Here is a 15329-nt window from a genome sequence, read left to right on the forward strand (position 1 = left end):
TCTCAAAACCCTTGATAATAACCAACCAATGCACTTGTCAACCCTAATGGCATGAAAAGCAACTAATGCATTTGTCAACCATAATGGCATGATAAGAAATACATAATAACTACATTAGGTTTCAAACACAGTTTCAATATCTTTGTGAAATTTCATCTGATGAAGATAAAAAACCGAAGCTCCATTAATTGATAAAAAATGCATAATTTTTTGTCAGTTGGAAATACCTAAATTATTCGTTTTAAACCAATTTGTTTCAAGGGGCTAAAGTATAATGGATTATTACCAACCCATACAAAGTATTTTGGCCGGTACAATATCATATTTATTACCAAGTCCAACAAAGTCATACAAGTCGTCAGCAAACGTGCTATCGGTGTTGATTCATGCTGTGAAGTCTGAACATGAAATTATCCCCTTAGACAACTCGTGAGACTTAACCAACGGGCCCCTAAGAAAAATACTTCAAACTTCAAAGCCAAAAAAGAAAAAGAAAAACACAGCACAATTATCATAATTCCAGTTACTTTTGTTTGCATTGATGAATCATTTCACACAAGTTCATCAAAAAAGAATTATTTCACACAAGATCACACTCCGAAAATCAACCAAAATAAAAATAAAAATCAACCAAACAGCACAAGGCTGGTATGATTGCATCACTATATGGAGAATATTTGCAAAATCATCTTTATTTCTAATTTCACAATGCTAATTTCCCTTTCAATTGTTGTTCGTTCCAGCCACTATACAATGAATGAGCTCCTTATGAATAATTAACCATCAGCGTCTATAAACTTCCTTTTGAGATTCTTTCATGAAGAAACTCCAAGCTAACAGAGCTGCCCCAACTGCAGGCTCCACCTGGTGTTGATTCAAAAAGACAAATACTGTAAATAGTATTACCAATATACAGATTACAAGTGTGTATACGCGCATGCATGTTACTTTATATGCCCACTAAAACAAATAATGAGGAAACATATATTATTACTTAGAGGGAAAATTCTAAAGAGTGCAGGTAATGATTTTAATCGATTTGTTTCTTTAATAGACTATTGATGTTGTCCATTATTCATTTAGTGTATTGAACATCATACCACGGTTAACACATTTGCAAAAACTTTATTAACCAAGGTAATTTATTGACATCAAATTAATTTTCTTCTCAAAAAAAATAAAATAAATAAAGAATAAACTTCCCCAAACCACGCAATCCTGTGATTTGGCCAACAAAAAAGAAGAAGAAAAGGTTTGGCTACAAACTTAGTTGTAGCCAATAAATACAATTCCTACTAAAAAAATTAACATGACTACATATTTTGAAAATCCAATCGTTGAATTGCATGTTTTCTAAGTTCTTAACACGAAAGTCAAATTTCGTGCCAATTAAATGTTATTTACCATTTGATCCATATATTTATTTTTTATGCATAATTTTAGACTACAAAAACTTGAAATTTAAATATTTGATTGATGACATAGTTCTTGATCTTTGACCTTCTATAAATTTTGCAAGCACGATTGATGACATAGTTATTGATCATTGGTTACCAGTTTACTACACAAATGAGAAACATATGAGTTATGACACAAGAAGATTGTTTAAGGAGTGTTAGTGCAATTTACCCAATACTAAATGTACAGAAGCATTTTAGCTTCATATAATTTTAGTTCTTCAGCTGACATCTGTAGATAGGCTAAGTGAAATTAGCGTCACTTGCTGTACTAAAAAAATAAATGGTCCTCAGTTTAGATTACTGTTACTAAATGTGCTTACCTTCGGCCTAATTGGCTGTACCCCAGGGTAGTCCTTTGATATGTTGTTTATAACTTCCTTTCCTATATCCCACTTCTTGTTTGCTTCAAGAACACCACCAACCATTACAAGGGGAAAAGAGTCTCTTCCAACTGCAATAAATTTTTTTCACCCATAAATATGTAAAATCAGCACAACACATTCACATGACACGCCAAGAAAGTAAAAAAGGCACACTTTAGTGGAAAACCTTCCTAACTATCAATAATTATGGGAAAGTATAAATGCATTACTCCTGATGAACATATAGTGAAAACAACATCTAATAGCCACTGCATGGTTTACAGACTTAATCATAAAGCCCATAAGAATAAGAAATGAGCAAAGACCAAAAGTATTTGACTTACTAGATATTATAACTTATTAAATAGAGATTTTGTTTCATTTTACATTTGTTAACATGATGGTGCAATATCTTATATGGTCAATAAGGCCATACCAGTACCCTGAAAGGTATGACAAACAGTTCATTTTTTCCCCTCCTATAAGCATTATACCAAACCAGGATTTTGGCATGCATTCAAACGGTATTTGATCACTAAAAGTAGTAATAAAACTGAAAGGGGTAGGGTGGCAAATGAGGGTGGGAACTAAAATATGAAACTTATTGGTTCATATGTATGACAAGTATCTCAGATCTTAAAATACACAATGAAATTCTTTCCTCAACCCAAAAAAAAAACACACACACACAGACGCAGTGAAATAAATGCTTGGAAGGGTATGACAACAATTTTCTTTTTTTTTTCGTAAGTTACACATTCACCCAATTGATCATGAACCTGTGACCTTACCCTCCATCCATTCTTTTGGGAGGAAGAAGTCCCATTTGAGTCAGATCTCATAGGCTGGAAACAATGCTTTTGCTCCAAATTGCATTGTGTAGAGTTTATTCTTTGGCATGCAATGTTTACTCAAAAAGCATATCAACACATTTATTAGTAGATTGAGTTAAAATATAAGTCACAGAACTGGCTGCATAAAGGATGTTACATAATGAATCATAGCTATTAATTTTTACTATTTGTCATACAAAACCTAAAGCCTCAATGAAAAATTTAAAATTATCTCCAAATCATCTTCTCTTCTGCTCACTTTTGATCTTATAGACTTGACTTTGTTCATATAAATGACAAAGTTTACATTGGCATTCATTCTCCACAAAAAGAAAATAGGACAATGAGGCTTGGGTTGCTTACTGTGACACACAACAAGCAGCTTTGTAGTAGTTGAGGTAAGATAGTAAATGCTGAAAAACAATATGGGTCCGGTTAATAGGTGCACTTAGGGCATTTGTTAATGAACCATTTAACGAAAGTTTTGATATCACTTTTGTGGGAAATATAAAAAATTGTCAAAAAATCATTTTTTCTTTTTCTTTTTCTTTCCCATAAAAAGTTTCTAAAAGTATTTTCTAAATGAAATCCAAACAATATTACTTACTTGATGCTGACAGCTAAAATCTCTTGGAAAAAAAGATCGAAGATGAAAATATTTTTTATGAAATATGGTCTAGTTTTTAAGTGGGATGCTTCACAGCTTATTTTAGTTACTAATAATCTTACTTTTATGTTTCTTGACAACAAAAGGTTTGTTTTAGTTACTAATTCCTTTCCCTCAAATGCACCACACAAGACAATGGGGAGATTGAGTTCAAATGCTTATACTCTGAACCACATTGAATTACTTTTCTTTGTTATTAGGGAGTCCAACGCTTTCTAGGAAAATGCTCTTCACTGCCCTAACCTTTCCGTGAAAAGAATTGGCAACAGCCTATATAAAGGCTTTTTATGTAGTCAATAAGATTCAAAGAGATTGCATTTAATAATTCCTGCAACTTGTTAAGCTTACGGGGCATGAGTGCTTTCGCCTTCCTATGTGTGATTTCTTAGGAAACCAAAAAGGGATTGCCTAAGGTTTATCTTTCATTGTTTCAACACCACACTACCATCACATTCCTTCAAGATTTGGTCAAGATCCAATCTTTTATTTTTTATAAGATAGATCCAATTTTTTATTATCTAACTGTTCCTAAATCCTTAAACATCAAATCCTACTCAAGAAGTTATCGAGAATCATAATGAATTCCTAAAAATCCTACATCAAATTGGTATCATAGCCATCTAAAGCTTTTGTCTGTAGACGCCACCATTCAACTATATGAATCATATTACTTTTGGAGGAAGGGATAACTGCAAATGTTGAATAGTAAAATGCTTTAAGATGTTAAGCCTCATGCCTAATATATGATGATACAAACAAGGAATAAAAAGAAAAGAAAAGAAAAGATTCTTTTGTATGTTTCAGTTTCAGTTTCAGTTTCAGTTGGATACCACCACACCTTCACCACACAAACCAAGTCTTTGAATAACAGCTTTCACACTTGAAGCCAACTCTTGGACTGAATCTAGCAAGATCTTATTTGCAACCTCATCACCTGCCTCTGCACAAGATACAACAACTGGAACAAGTGTTGCAATGTGAGCCCAAGATGGATCTGCATAGGTCCACCTAAATTGAGAGAAAAACATTGTGACCCCATATTCTATCCAATTATCTCCATGATATTCTTTATATGTTAACTTATCATGTGAATTACAGTTCAAAAGATGAAAATTTTGACCAATCTCCTAACTCATTAATTTTAGGAAACAAAGAAAATTAGTTAAGGATGCCAAGGGGGTGTAGCCCAAGTGTAAAAACTGTATACAAGAGAAAACCACATAGGAGGCTAGAATGAAATTTAGAAACTTAGTCAATAAAATGAATAAAGGATAGTTGACAAAGGGGTCCACCAATATTTAAATTCCTTCAGCAATGATCTGAGAAACATCTACCAAAAAAAAAAAAAAGAGGAAATTACAGTAAACCCACCTATAATTTAGTTCGTTTTCACTTTGCCTACCTATGGTTTAAAACTTAATACTTTGCCCACCTGAGCTTCAATCAGTTTGCTTTCCGTTACCCACCTCATCCTCAGACGTTAGAAAAAAACCTTTTTAATAGAAATCACAACATAAGATGGATCAAAACCACGAACCCTCAAAACTCTTTCCTAGAATCACGAAAATTCCCAATGATACCCACGCTCTCTCTTCTTCTTTACTTCTTCAACTTCTACTCTCAGATCCTCTCCTATCCTTTCAATCAAGCTTTGCTCATTTCCAAACCATTTTTCTCAAACCAAAAAGCACACAAAGATGTTTACTGAAGGCCTGGATGAATGCACAATCAAGTGGGTCAAACAGGTACATTTTGTATTGTAAAAATTATTCTCTCTTTTACAGAAAATTGAGTTCTTTATTCTTTGTTTTGTTCTCTTCTCCCTTTTCTTTATATTTCAAATTATAGGTCTAACTCTAATCTGCTTCTTTCACTTTCATTTTGATTCTATGACTCTTTTTTTCATCTTTTTGAGTTCTGGGTTTTCAGGGATCAGATTTACAAGTGGAAGAACCCCCACTAGTTCAATCTCCTTCAACAGAGAAGATTGGATGTGACCCATTTCCAAAATCTCCTCTTTCACACAGATACTTTCATGTCTCCCCATGTATTGCCTCCTCTCAAGTTCCACTTTGGCCTGCTGGCAACACGTTTGGTCACTAAATTACATGTAACATTGACTGATAGTGATGCGGTGGTTGTGGACTGTGGGTGTACTAGTGGCATTTGTGGGATCTAATGGCATTTGTAGTGCCAGTTCTGGGTTTCTAGTTTTTGAACTTTTCTGGGTTTTCAATTTTTGTTGGCAAGGACATGAGGAGTAGGAGATTTGATTTGATTTATTTGAATTTTGTTGAGTTAGATTAGGAGTTTTAATTTTTATCCAATTTTTTTCATACGGCTTTATCATGCTTTCAGATGTATAATTAGTTTGTTTGTGGTTGAGATGATAAGTTCAAATACAAGTTGAAGTTCTAAGAAATTGCATAATATTTATTACCAATAGCATGTTTTGATATTGTTTTCTCTTGAATTTTTATGTGTTTTATGTTTTGGGAGTAGAGAGACAAAAAAATGGTGCAAAAATACATATTTAACCATCTTTTTAACAGAGGTGAGTAATGGAGCCCTAACAGAAGTAACCTCAGGTGGGCAAAATATTAAGTTTTAAACCACAGGTAGGCAACGTGAAAATGGGCCTAACTACAGGTGGGTTTACTATAATTTTCCCAAAAAGCAAATTTGTTTTAGCAGAACTATATTCCAACCAAGAACACATGACAAAGGTCCACAAAAGAACAATGAAAGGTTGATCTTCATTATACTTCCGGGAGGCATTTTTTCTTCAATGTATCATTATGTAGTTTAGAAAATCAATGGAACTTCCTGCAATTAACCAAATTATTTCCACTGTGAATTTTGGTGGTTATAAAAATATAAATTCCTCAATCTTATTTTCATTTCTCCAATATCCAAGTGGATTGCTCAAATATAAAATTGTTAGTTTAATGCAACAAAGCTTGTTGTCCTTTTCTATTCATTAAAAAAAGCTAGTCAAGTATTTTATTTCAGAAACTGTGCGTAGGATTGGCTGTACACTGTAGAATCCAAAATGACAACTAGTAACTTCACACACGTGATAATGACTACTAAAAGTTTTTAGATAGGTACCCAATGAGCTCATCAGGAGATGAAAGGCCAAGTATTTTGTTATATACTACTTGTAAGCATTGTTTGTGATCCACGACCATCATGAGCGCTTATGATGGCGGTTAATGCCTGTGAAGCTATTCCATACCCACTGCAAGTAAATGAATCCATCAGTCGAAGGCTATAATTCAGAGGGAGAATTGAGAATATTAAACCAGCTAATTAAAGACAAAAGACTTGCTCTATATGGTGTTATTGCCAAGGTCATAACCTTTTGAAGAACCTTAATGGACCATATCAACATGATCCGTAAATATATTTATCTTAGTAACAAAACCATTGGACTCTAAAACATAGATTAGGCCAAAAATGTTATAGCATAAAATAAAATATAGTACAAAACAAAATTGTTAGATCAGCTGGATCTAAATCCCTCACCAGAAAATGGTAATTAAACAAGAGAAACAAGCAGAGCAAATTTTTTTCCGATAAATAAGTGAAATAAGCTGAACATACTCAGCAATTTCTCAAACACCCTAAGAAAACAATTATAGCTTGACAGTATCAATCTTTCCCAATAGTTTCTGCAGAATTAGACAGAATCATCTTGAGAGTGCTGGCTGTGTGCAAAAGGCATGTTATATATATATATATATAATAGAAGATTAGTGACAAAGCCTATACCTTCCCCAATCACCTAAGATGGGTCCTGCCCCAGCTGCCCGAGCTTCTCTGCCATCTTCTGTGAATCCATAAGCAATGGTCCCTGTACCAGCAATTAAAACACATCCGTGAAGCTTTCCCATAGTGCCACTTGCTAGAGCTGCAATAGCATCATTCTGAACATATAGTCGCACATGGCTGGGGAATATATCCCTGTTCACATCAGGACAAAACATATTTTAAATAACAAGATATTAAATAGGCATCTGTAAATATAAAAAGGGAAGGGAAAAAGCTAGTTTGTCATGATTGGAAATGAAGACTAAATTCATAAAAGCTAAAGTGGCATTGGTGGCCAAATGAAATATAGTGTAAGCAAGGGCACAATGATATACAGGTAGCAGGTTCTGCCATAACTGCTTCTACCTCTCAAGGATGTTGAAATAATCCAAAATCACTTGCAGATAATGTTCTACAATAATAAATCCAAGGGGAATTCACTGCACACCTTCAATCAAAATGCTCAACCCCCCCCCCCCCTTTTGCTTAAAAAAACAGTAAAAAGAGAGAGATAGAAGAAGTATACACATGCAATGTGTGATGTGAGGACAGAGGAGTAACATTCAATGAGTTAACTAAAAAGTTTCCTATCCAACTTTGACAACGAGTTTTTTATTATTTTTATAAGTAAATACACAGGGAGTGTTCGACAAATACACCAACATCAAACCTCTAAAAGAACAACTGTCAAGTATCTCAAGCAAAGAACCAAAAGACAAAAGCCCCAAAGCATTTATCTATTCAAATAAAGACTTGACTCTTGAGGAATAAAAGCTTCAGGCCAGAAACATAATTTTTGAGTCCTCCAAACATCCTGGCGTTCCTCTCTCACCAAATGCCCCATATGAGACAATGATGGATCATTCTCCAAATCATCACATTATGACACCCACCAAACTTGCCTTGCTGGGTTGCTAAGGACTCCACAACACCCTTTGGCATAACCCACTAAACCCCAAAAAGAGATTATACCCTGCACCAAAGTTCCCAAGTGGCAGAGCAATGGAGGAGTAAGTGATCACTAGTCTCCCCATCCCCTTTTACACATGCACCAAACTTTGATGACAAGTTTCTTAAATGATAGAAATAGGATTTTGAATTTCAAGGATCCAACATATATAGTGTTCCACAATCCCCTCCTCACTTACAATTCAACAGTTAGTCCTCAACAGTATTAAAAATCATAATTAGGTTTTAAAGGATCCAACATATACCGCCCCCACCTCTCCTACAATGCAATGATTGCATTGGCTTGAGCCCAGAGAAAACATAAAAAGGTCATACCCAGTACCTAAGCCTCCCATTTGTACAAGGTTAGAGAGAGGTGGTTGATGCCTTACCCCCAATGTGGGAGAGACTAATTCCCAAGCTTGAACTCATGGCATATCGCTTGGGCGGAGGGCACTTGCCATCGTGCAAAATTTATAGGTATCATATCTAGACAGAACATAATCAATTGAAAATTTTCTAGGCACTATCCAGGTGACAAAATCTCAAATTAAACAAAGTCCTTCCCAACTTTTACAAGTTAGATACAGAGTGCGACAGATTCTCGAGCAAAAATGAGAGAGCAGCTAATCACTATGAGGAAAATTACAAGTTCAGGATCATAAACTAATCCAAAAAATAATAAATAATATAATTCAAAGAACGTCCTGAAAATTAATGTAAGACAATAAATGCAATACAATTTATCAGAATTATGAATAAATTCACAATTTCCTAATAGTTTAATATTTTGGAACAACTAGCAATTTATCTTGGATTAGAGCTGGTGATCATGAGTTCAAATCCTGTCTGCTTGTTGGGCTCCACAGGGTGAGTGGGAATGTTAGAATTATGACCCATTATTTCCTATTATCTTAAACTTACTTTTAGGATAATTGGCACTTTATAACAATAAAATTGAATGTGTTCTCATTCCGCAAAAACTAGAATGAACATGAAAAATATTCTTATAGTTTGAGATAAAATAACAAATATTGAGCAGAATGTAGGTACTATGTAGGAAGGGAGAGCACCTAAGCCAACATAAAATTCTGTGTTGATCGAAGGGATGGTCAACACCACACCAGAAACAGCAAAACAAACAGCAGTGACAGCAGTTCGATTAGAACCACACTTAGAAAGTGCATCTGCCATTACTTGCTCCAAAGTTTCCCTTGCCGCATCTTCACCCACACTGTTGTGGTTGGAGGGAGCACCCTGCAATGGCTCGAGATAGTACAGGGATAGGAGGAGCAAGAGGTTCCACTGAGTTAGAGAATGGAATGCACACGCGCAAACAGTGGAGGTGGCCCCACCGTCCAAACCCAATACCACCTTACTTTCACTCTCAATGCCCTCCGTTTCGAACTGCCATATCTCTCCATTCCTGTTTCTCTTCTTCATTATATCTGCTTTGCTTTGGTTTCTGTTTCGGATGTGTGTTTAACACAAACAGAGTCAGAGAGTCAGAGAGAGACAGGGAGAAGAGAACAATGAGAAGAGGTCCGAATTTGGAAAATGACGCTTTTTTTGGCCTTTTGAGACGAGAAAATTCAGCATGTTTGGAAACATGCTCCCGCTCACGAGGGTGTGAACCCCACATGTGTGGGGTCACCCCCTTGGGACACAGCCTCCTGAATAGAGAAATATATTAATACTATAATTATTTATTTACGTTTCTGATTCGGACTTAGTACATTTTCATCAACTCCCTCATAAAAAATACCATTTTAACACACTAAAAATTTATTTTATTATTTTAGCACATCATTTTATAATATTTCATTTATTAGATATTTCATAATTCAATTTTATACATTAAAATAATATTTACTATACATTAAAATAATATATTTACCCAAAACCCAGCAAATATACAAATGTACAGCCAGTGGCAGTCACCACTACCCAAGAACCAATAGCCACTGCTACAACCACCACCACAACAACAACCACCGCTACAACCACTGCCACAAACTACAACCACAATCACCAGATCCTCCAACAAATTCCAAATCCAAAAACCTCAACAAAAAAAAAAAAAAAAAAAAAAAAAACTCAAAATCTTCAACAAAATCCCAACCCAACAGATCAATCAATCGGCGGCGAGAGCTGTGGAGGACGACGAGCAAAGATCAGAGATTGCCCCCGGGCAAGTAGAGCGTCAGATCGGTGAGCAGAGGTTCTGATTGGCGACCTTCAATCAGCGAGCTCTACTTCAGATTGGAATCGCCTTCTTCGTGACAGGAAAAGAAAGAGAGAGAGATAGTGACAGAAAAGAGAGAGAGAGAGAGAGAGAGAGAGAGAGAGAGAGAGAGAGAAAGAGGCGCAGAGATGGGTCGGATCTGCGGCAATAATACCGAAATGCAGAGAGAGAGGAAGAGAGTGAGAGATAAAAAAAATAAAAATAAAGGTGAGAAAGAAATAGGGAGCAACGGAGAGATGGAGACCAGAGAGAATAGAGAGAGTTGTGTTGCAGACGGAGAGAGAAAAGTAAATAAAATAATCAAAAGAATTATAGCATTTCTGTCCATACACTTTCATATTTGAGAGCGTACTGTAGCATGTCTCAAAATTTTGAGACATTTAGCACACCTTATGAGAGGTTGTTTCTAGTGTTTGGTGTGCCAAATGTCAAATATTTGGTATTTGGCACACCTGATAAGAATGCTCTAATCAGCCAAACACTACTTCTATAACTCTCATCTATTTATAAAGGCGCAAATGTACTTTTAGAGCAACCATGTCAGCTTATGGAAAAGATTCCGTCTATTTTATACAAAAAAAATTATTATTTTTTGTTTTACACTGTCACTTTTACAAAATATCTACATTAGTTTATCTATTTTACAAGACTTTTCAATAAAATATTCATTCTTTATTAATTTTTTATTATTAAGAAGGAAGCAAGTAACAAAATGGAATAGAAAGAAAGAGAGAGAAATTAATTAAATACTGATTTACAAGTGAACGATAACCGTGTATCTTTACACGGTTATTGTAGCTTTTTTGAAATTTGCACAATTTTAGAAGACCTGATGCGGGTGCTTTTCAAGGTAAAATGTGTAAAATTATGTAAAATTGTACACTTTTTTGTATTTTAGAGGAGCTTATGTGAATGCTCTTAGTCCCTACATTTTAACTTTTTTTCATTTTAGCCATTAATTTTATTTTTACCACTTTTAGTCCATAAACCAATTAACGCGAGACATTTAAGTCCTTGAAGCACCAATCCGTCACTAAACTAAAGGGGAAAACTGATGTGGCTGATGGATTAATAAAATAATGATTTTTTTTACACATGGATCAATAAAATAACAGGGAAAGTTCACATGGCATGCAAGTAAAGAAATCAGACTCACCCATTTCGACACGTGGCTTTCCCACCCCACACATGTTTGTCACTCACCAACCTCTCTAGCTCGCAGGTAAAGGGCTTTCGCAAATCATACTTAATCCCTAGATCAGTTCTCTGCCTCTGCCGAACAGCCATCATCATCAACCATAAAGAAAAATCCCACTTCTCTCTTAAACCACCATCATCATCAACCATCTCTCAAAACCCATCTTTGAAAGACACTAACTTGAAGCACCATCATCATCAACCATCTCTTAAAACCACCATCTCTGTCAATTGATACCCACACTTTTTATGGAGTGGAGAAAATGAAAGCCGGGAGATCTCTGTCTTTGTGAAAACGTCTTCTCTCTCTTCTTTCTGTCTTTATTTATAGCTTTACAATAAGCTTCTTGGCTTTTTCCTAGTAGGGGCCACAATGTTTTTGTATATTTTGGCTTTTTGACTGTTTGTTGGTCCTTGTCTGCATGTGTTTGTTTGTGGTTTATATTATGGTCCATGTGTTCCTCATGTATGACAAAAGTACTTTTCTCTGTTTCTTTTAGTATGACAAAACTATTGAAGTAAGTGTTATATTGTTACTTAAATATTTGATTAAGTGTTGTGATCACCTAATACTTTATTAAGTGTTGTGTTGTTTGCATGCAGAATGGAATATTTTATTAGGTATGAGTGTTTTTTTTGTTAAATATAATATTTATTTTGTTCTAAATAATATATATTTTGTTCTGTAACTAGCATTGTTTAATTGGTTTTGGGGTTATGTTGCATGCAGAATGGATGAGCTATTTAGTATATCTGTGCATCATGGTGGCCATTTTATTGAGAATGGCCGAAAATATGTGGGAGGTGCAGTAAATGTAGTTGATAATTGTGATCCTGAAAGGTGGTCCTAGGTTGAGATAAAGAGTATATGTAGGGACCTTGGGTACACATCTGTTAGCAGGTTGTGGTATAAAATGCCTGGAGTGGACCAAGAGCTGGCAGACTTCCATTTGATTGTTGATGATAGTGATGCCATGTACCTGACAGAATTAGTGAGAGGTCATGAAGATATTCATGTGTATGTAGAGCACCCAATACATGACCCTATATTAGTTTATGAAGGGCAGGATGCTGGTGAGGGCGTGCAGCCATTGGCATTGGAGCAAGACTTTATAGGTTATTATGACAATAATGATGGCAGTGAACATGATGACCATGATGGGGATGATTTTTACAGTTTTTATGATAGTGATGACATGTATGCTAATGATCAAACTTTTAACAATGAGGATAAGCTTGAGGTTAATGCTAATGTTCCTACTGAGGTGGCTGCTTCTCAAATGGGTTCAAGAAGAGTAGGTAAACCATTGAGCACCCACTTGAGGTCTTTCATATAAGTGATAGCAGTGATAGTGGGGGAAGTGATGGTGGGGGAAATGGCCTAGAAGATGATGAAGAGTTGAACCATGGTGTTAGGGACTTTGTTAAAGATAGTAGTGACAGATGGGATGATAAGGATGATGCTGATGTTAATGAACTAGGCCAAATGGGTGCTGATGTTAATGAACCAGGCCAAATGAGTGCTGGTGTAATGAACTCTGATTATGAGAGTGAGGAATTGCACAATCTTATGGAATCATCATCTGATGATGAGCTTGGATATGATAGTGATGATAAATCTGAGGATGATAACAGGGCACATATGGGAGATGAAAGGGAATAGAAAAAAGAGCAAGTGAGGAACTTCCCTGTGTTTAAGCCAGTGGCTAAGGCTGAGCATATTTATTTTGAGAAAGATATGTTATTTACTACACCTAAGCAATTCAAGGAAGCTATAACAGATTATGTAGTTCATGGTGGATGGGGATCAGATTTGTTAAAAATGATCTATAAAAGGTAAGAGCTGTCTGCCAAGAAAGGTGCAAGTTTGTTGCCTATCTAACAAAGGTGCCAAGGGAGAGGAGCTACCAACTAAGGACATTGACATTGGAACACACATGCTCTAGAAGTTATAAGAATCCTAGGTGTACTTCATCACACATTGGGAAGAAGTTGATGAAGAAAATGAAAAGACAACCTAATATCAAGCTGAGAGACATCTAAGAGACTGTCCTTGACAAGTATACCCTAAATATAAGTGTAGGAAAAACAAGTAGGGCTAGGAGTAAGGCTCAAGAATATGTTGATGGGGCTTATACACAACAGAACAACCAGTTGTGGGAGTACTGTGAGGAATTAAGGAGGGTTAGTCCTGGTAGTACCATACTTATGAAGGTACATATCTTCCACGATGGTGAATTAGTAGCTGAGATGGATTTAGTGTGTGGGGTGCCTTATTTTGAGAGGCTATACATATGTTTGGAGGGCTACAAAAAGGTGTTTTTGGCTGGATACAGGCCATTTATTGGTTTGGATGCCTGCCATTTGAAGAACAAGCCAGGGGGGCAATTGATTACTGTAGTATGCAGAGACCCTAATAAGGAGTATTTCCCACTTACATATGCAGTGGTAGAGGCTGAAACCAAGGAATCTTGGACTTGGTTCATCAATCTGTTACTTATAGACATAGGTCAAAATAGGAGATGGGTGTTTATGTTAGACCAGCAAAAGGTGTGCAGTTTATTCTCTATTTGGTTGTTTTTTTTTTCTTCATTTACTCATTGTATCTATCTTTAAGACATATTTTCCTTTGATACTATTTGTGACAGGGGTTGGTGCAAACTTTCATTGATAACTGGTCAAAATATGAACATAGGATTTACTAAAGGCACCTCTACAACAACTTGAAGAAGAACCATCCTAATGTTCTGATCAGAGAACTGTTTTGGAGGGTAGCCAAGGCAACTTATAAAGAAGAGTTTGTTAGGGTGATAGATGAGCTAAAGGGTATTGATGCTGATGCACATAGTTGGTTGGATGCTCATTCAACAACAAAATGGGCTAGACACATGTTTAGTGAGGATGCCTTGACTGACACTATAATAAACAATATATGTGAGAGTTTCAACAGCAGGATTCTTAAATTCAGGTCTAAGCTTATAATTAGCATGGTGTGAGTCTTTGTGATCACCTACAGTTAATTAGATTCATTGTTTGGTACAGTTTTTAGCAGGTGTTACAATTAATATCTAATGTTTCATTGTACTTGGATGTGCTTGCAGCTTGAGTGTATTAGGCTATATCTCATGGCTAGGTTTCAAGAGAATAGAGAGAAGATTCTGAGAGTAGAGTCAGATATTTGTGCCAAGGTTCTGAAGAGGTTGCACAAGGAAAAACTGGCAGTCAGTAGGTGGTTAGCTTATTGGGCAGGGCAGACCCAGTTTGAAGTAAAAAATGGTCTGCAAAGTTTCACCGTTGACTTGGCCACAGCACGCTGCAATTGTAGGAAGTGAGATATAAGTGGCATACCCTGTGCTCATGTAATCTCCTGCATATGTTTCAATAAACAAGATGCTAAGCAGTATTTTCACCCATGTTACCATGTCTCTACATACAAGGTCTACTATAAACCAATCATATCACCAATCAATGGACAGAATATGTGGAGACCTAGTGGTTTGACCCTAGTTTAGCCTCCCATCAAAAGAAGACACCTAACAGACCTAAGAAGAAGAGAGCAAGGGAACCTAATGAGCCAACAAGTAGGAGAATTGACATCTCTAAGCAATGCAAGGGTGAGATTGGAGGGAATTTCTTACTGCCAAGCACCACAAACAGAACTAGTACATTTAATAAAGTAATATATGGACATCTGTGTGAAATAGTTGCTTTTCAATATTCAATATTAATGTGTGTGAATTTCTTGTTTGTAGGCCAACATGCACAGCTTCAGCTTCACTCTAAGTGCACCACCTCAATCTAGGC

General features: G+C 35.9%; 1 protein-coding gene across 1 annotated transcript; it reads right to left on the reverse strand.

Moving 5' to 3' along the window:
• Positions 1–508: 508 nt before the first annotated feature.
• LOC112006944 (uncharacterized) lies at positions 509–9724 on the reverse strand. Its single transcript, XM_065780998.1, is given in 10 exon segments — positions 509–864; positions 1781–1911; positions 4161–4330; positions 6434–6474; positions 6476–6563; positions 7097–7288; positions 9157–9203; positions 9206–9331; positions 9333–9413; positions 9416–9724. Coding segments are annotated over 10 exon segments (1068 nt in total). The 5' UTR covers positions 9527–9724; the 3' UTR covers positions 509–783.
• Between the last annotated feature and the right edge of the window lie 5605 nt (positions 9725–15329).

Source organism: Quercus suber, unplaced genomic scaffold (genome assembly GCF_002906115.3).
Source record: "Quercus suber isolate HL8 unplaced genomic scaffold, Cork oak 2.0 scaffold_253, whole genome shotgun sequence".
NCBI classification, from domain to species: Eukaryota; Viridiplantae; Streptophyta; class Magnoliopsida; order Fagales; family Fagaceae; genus Quercus; species Quercus suber.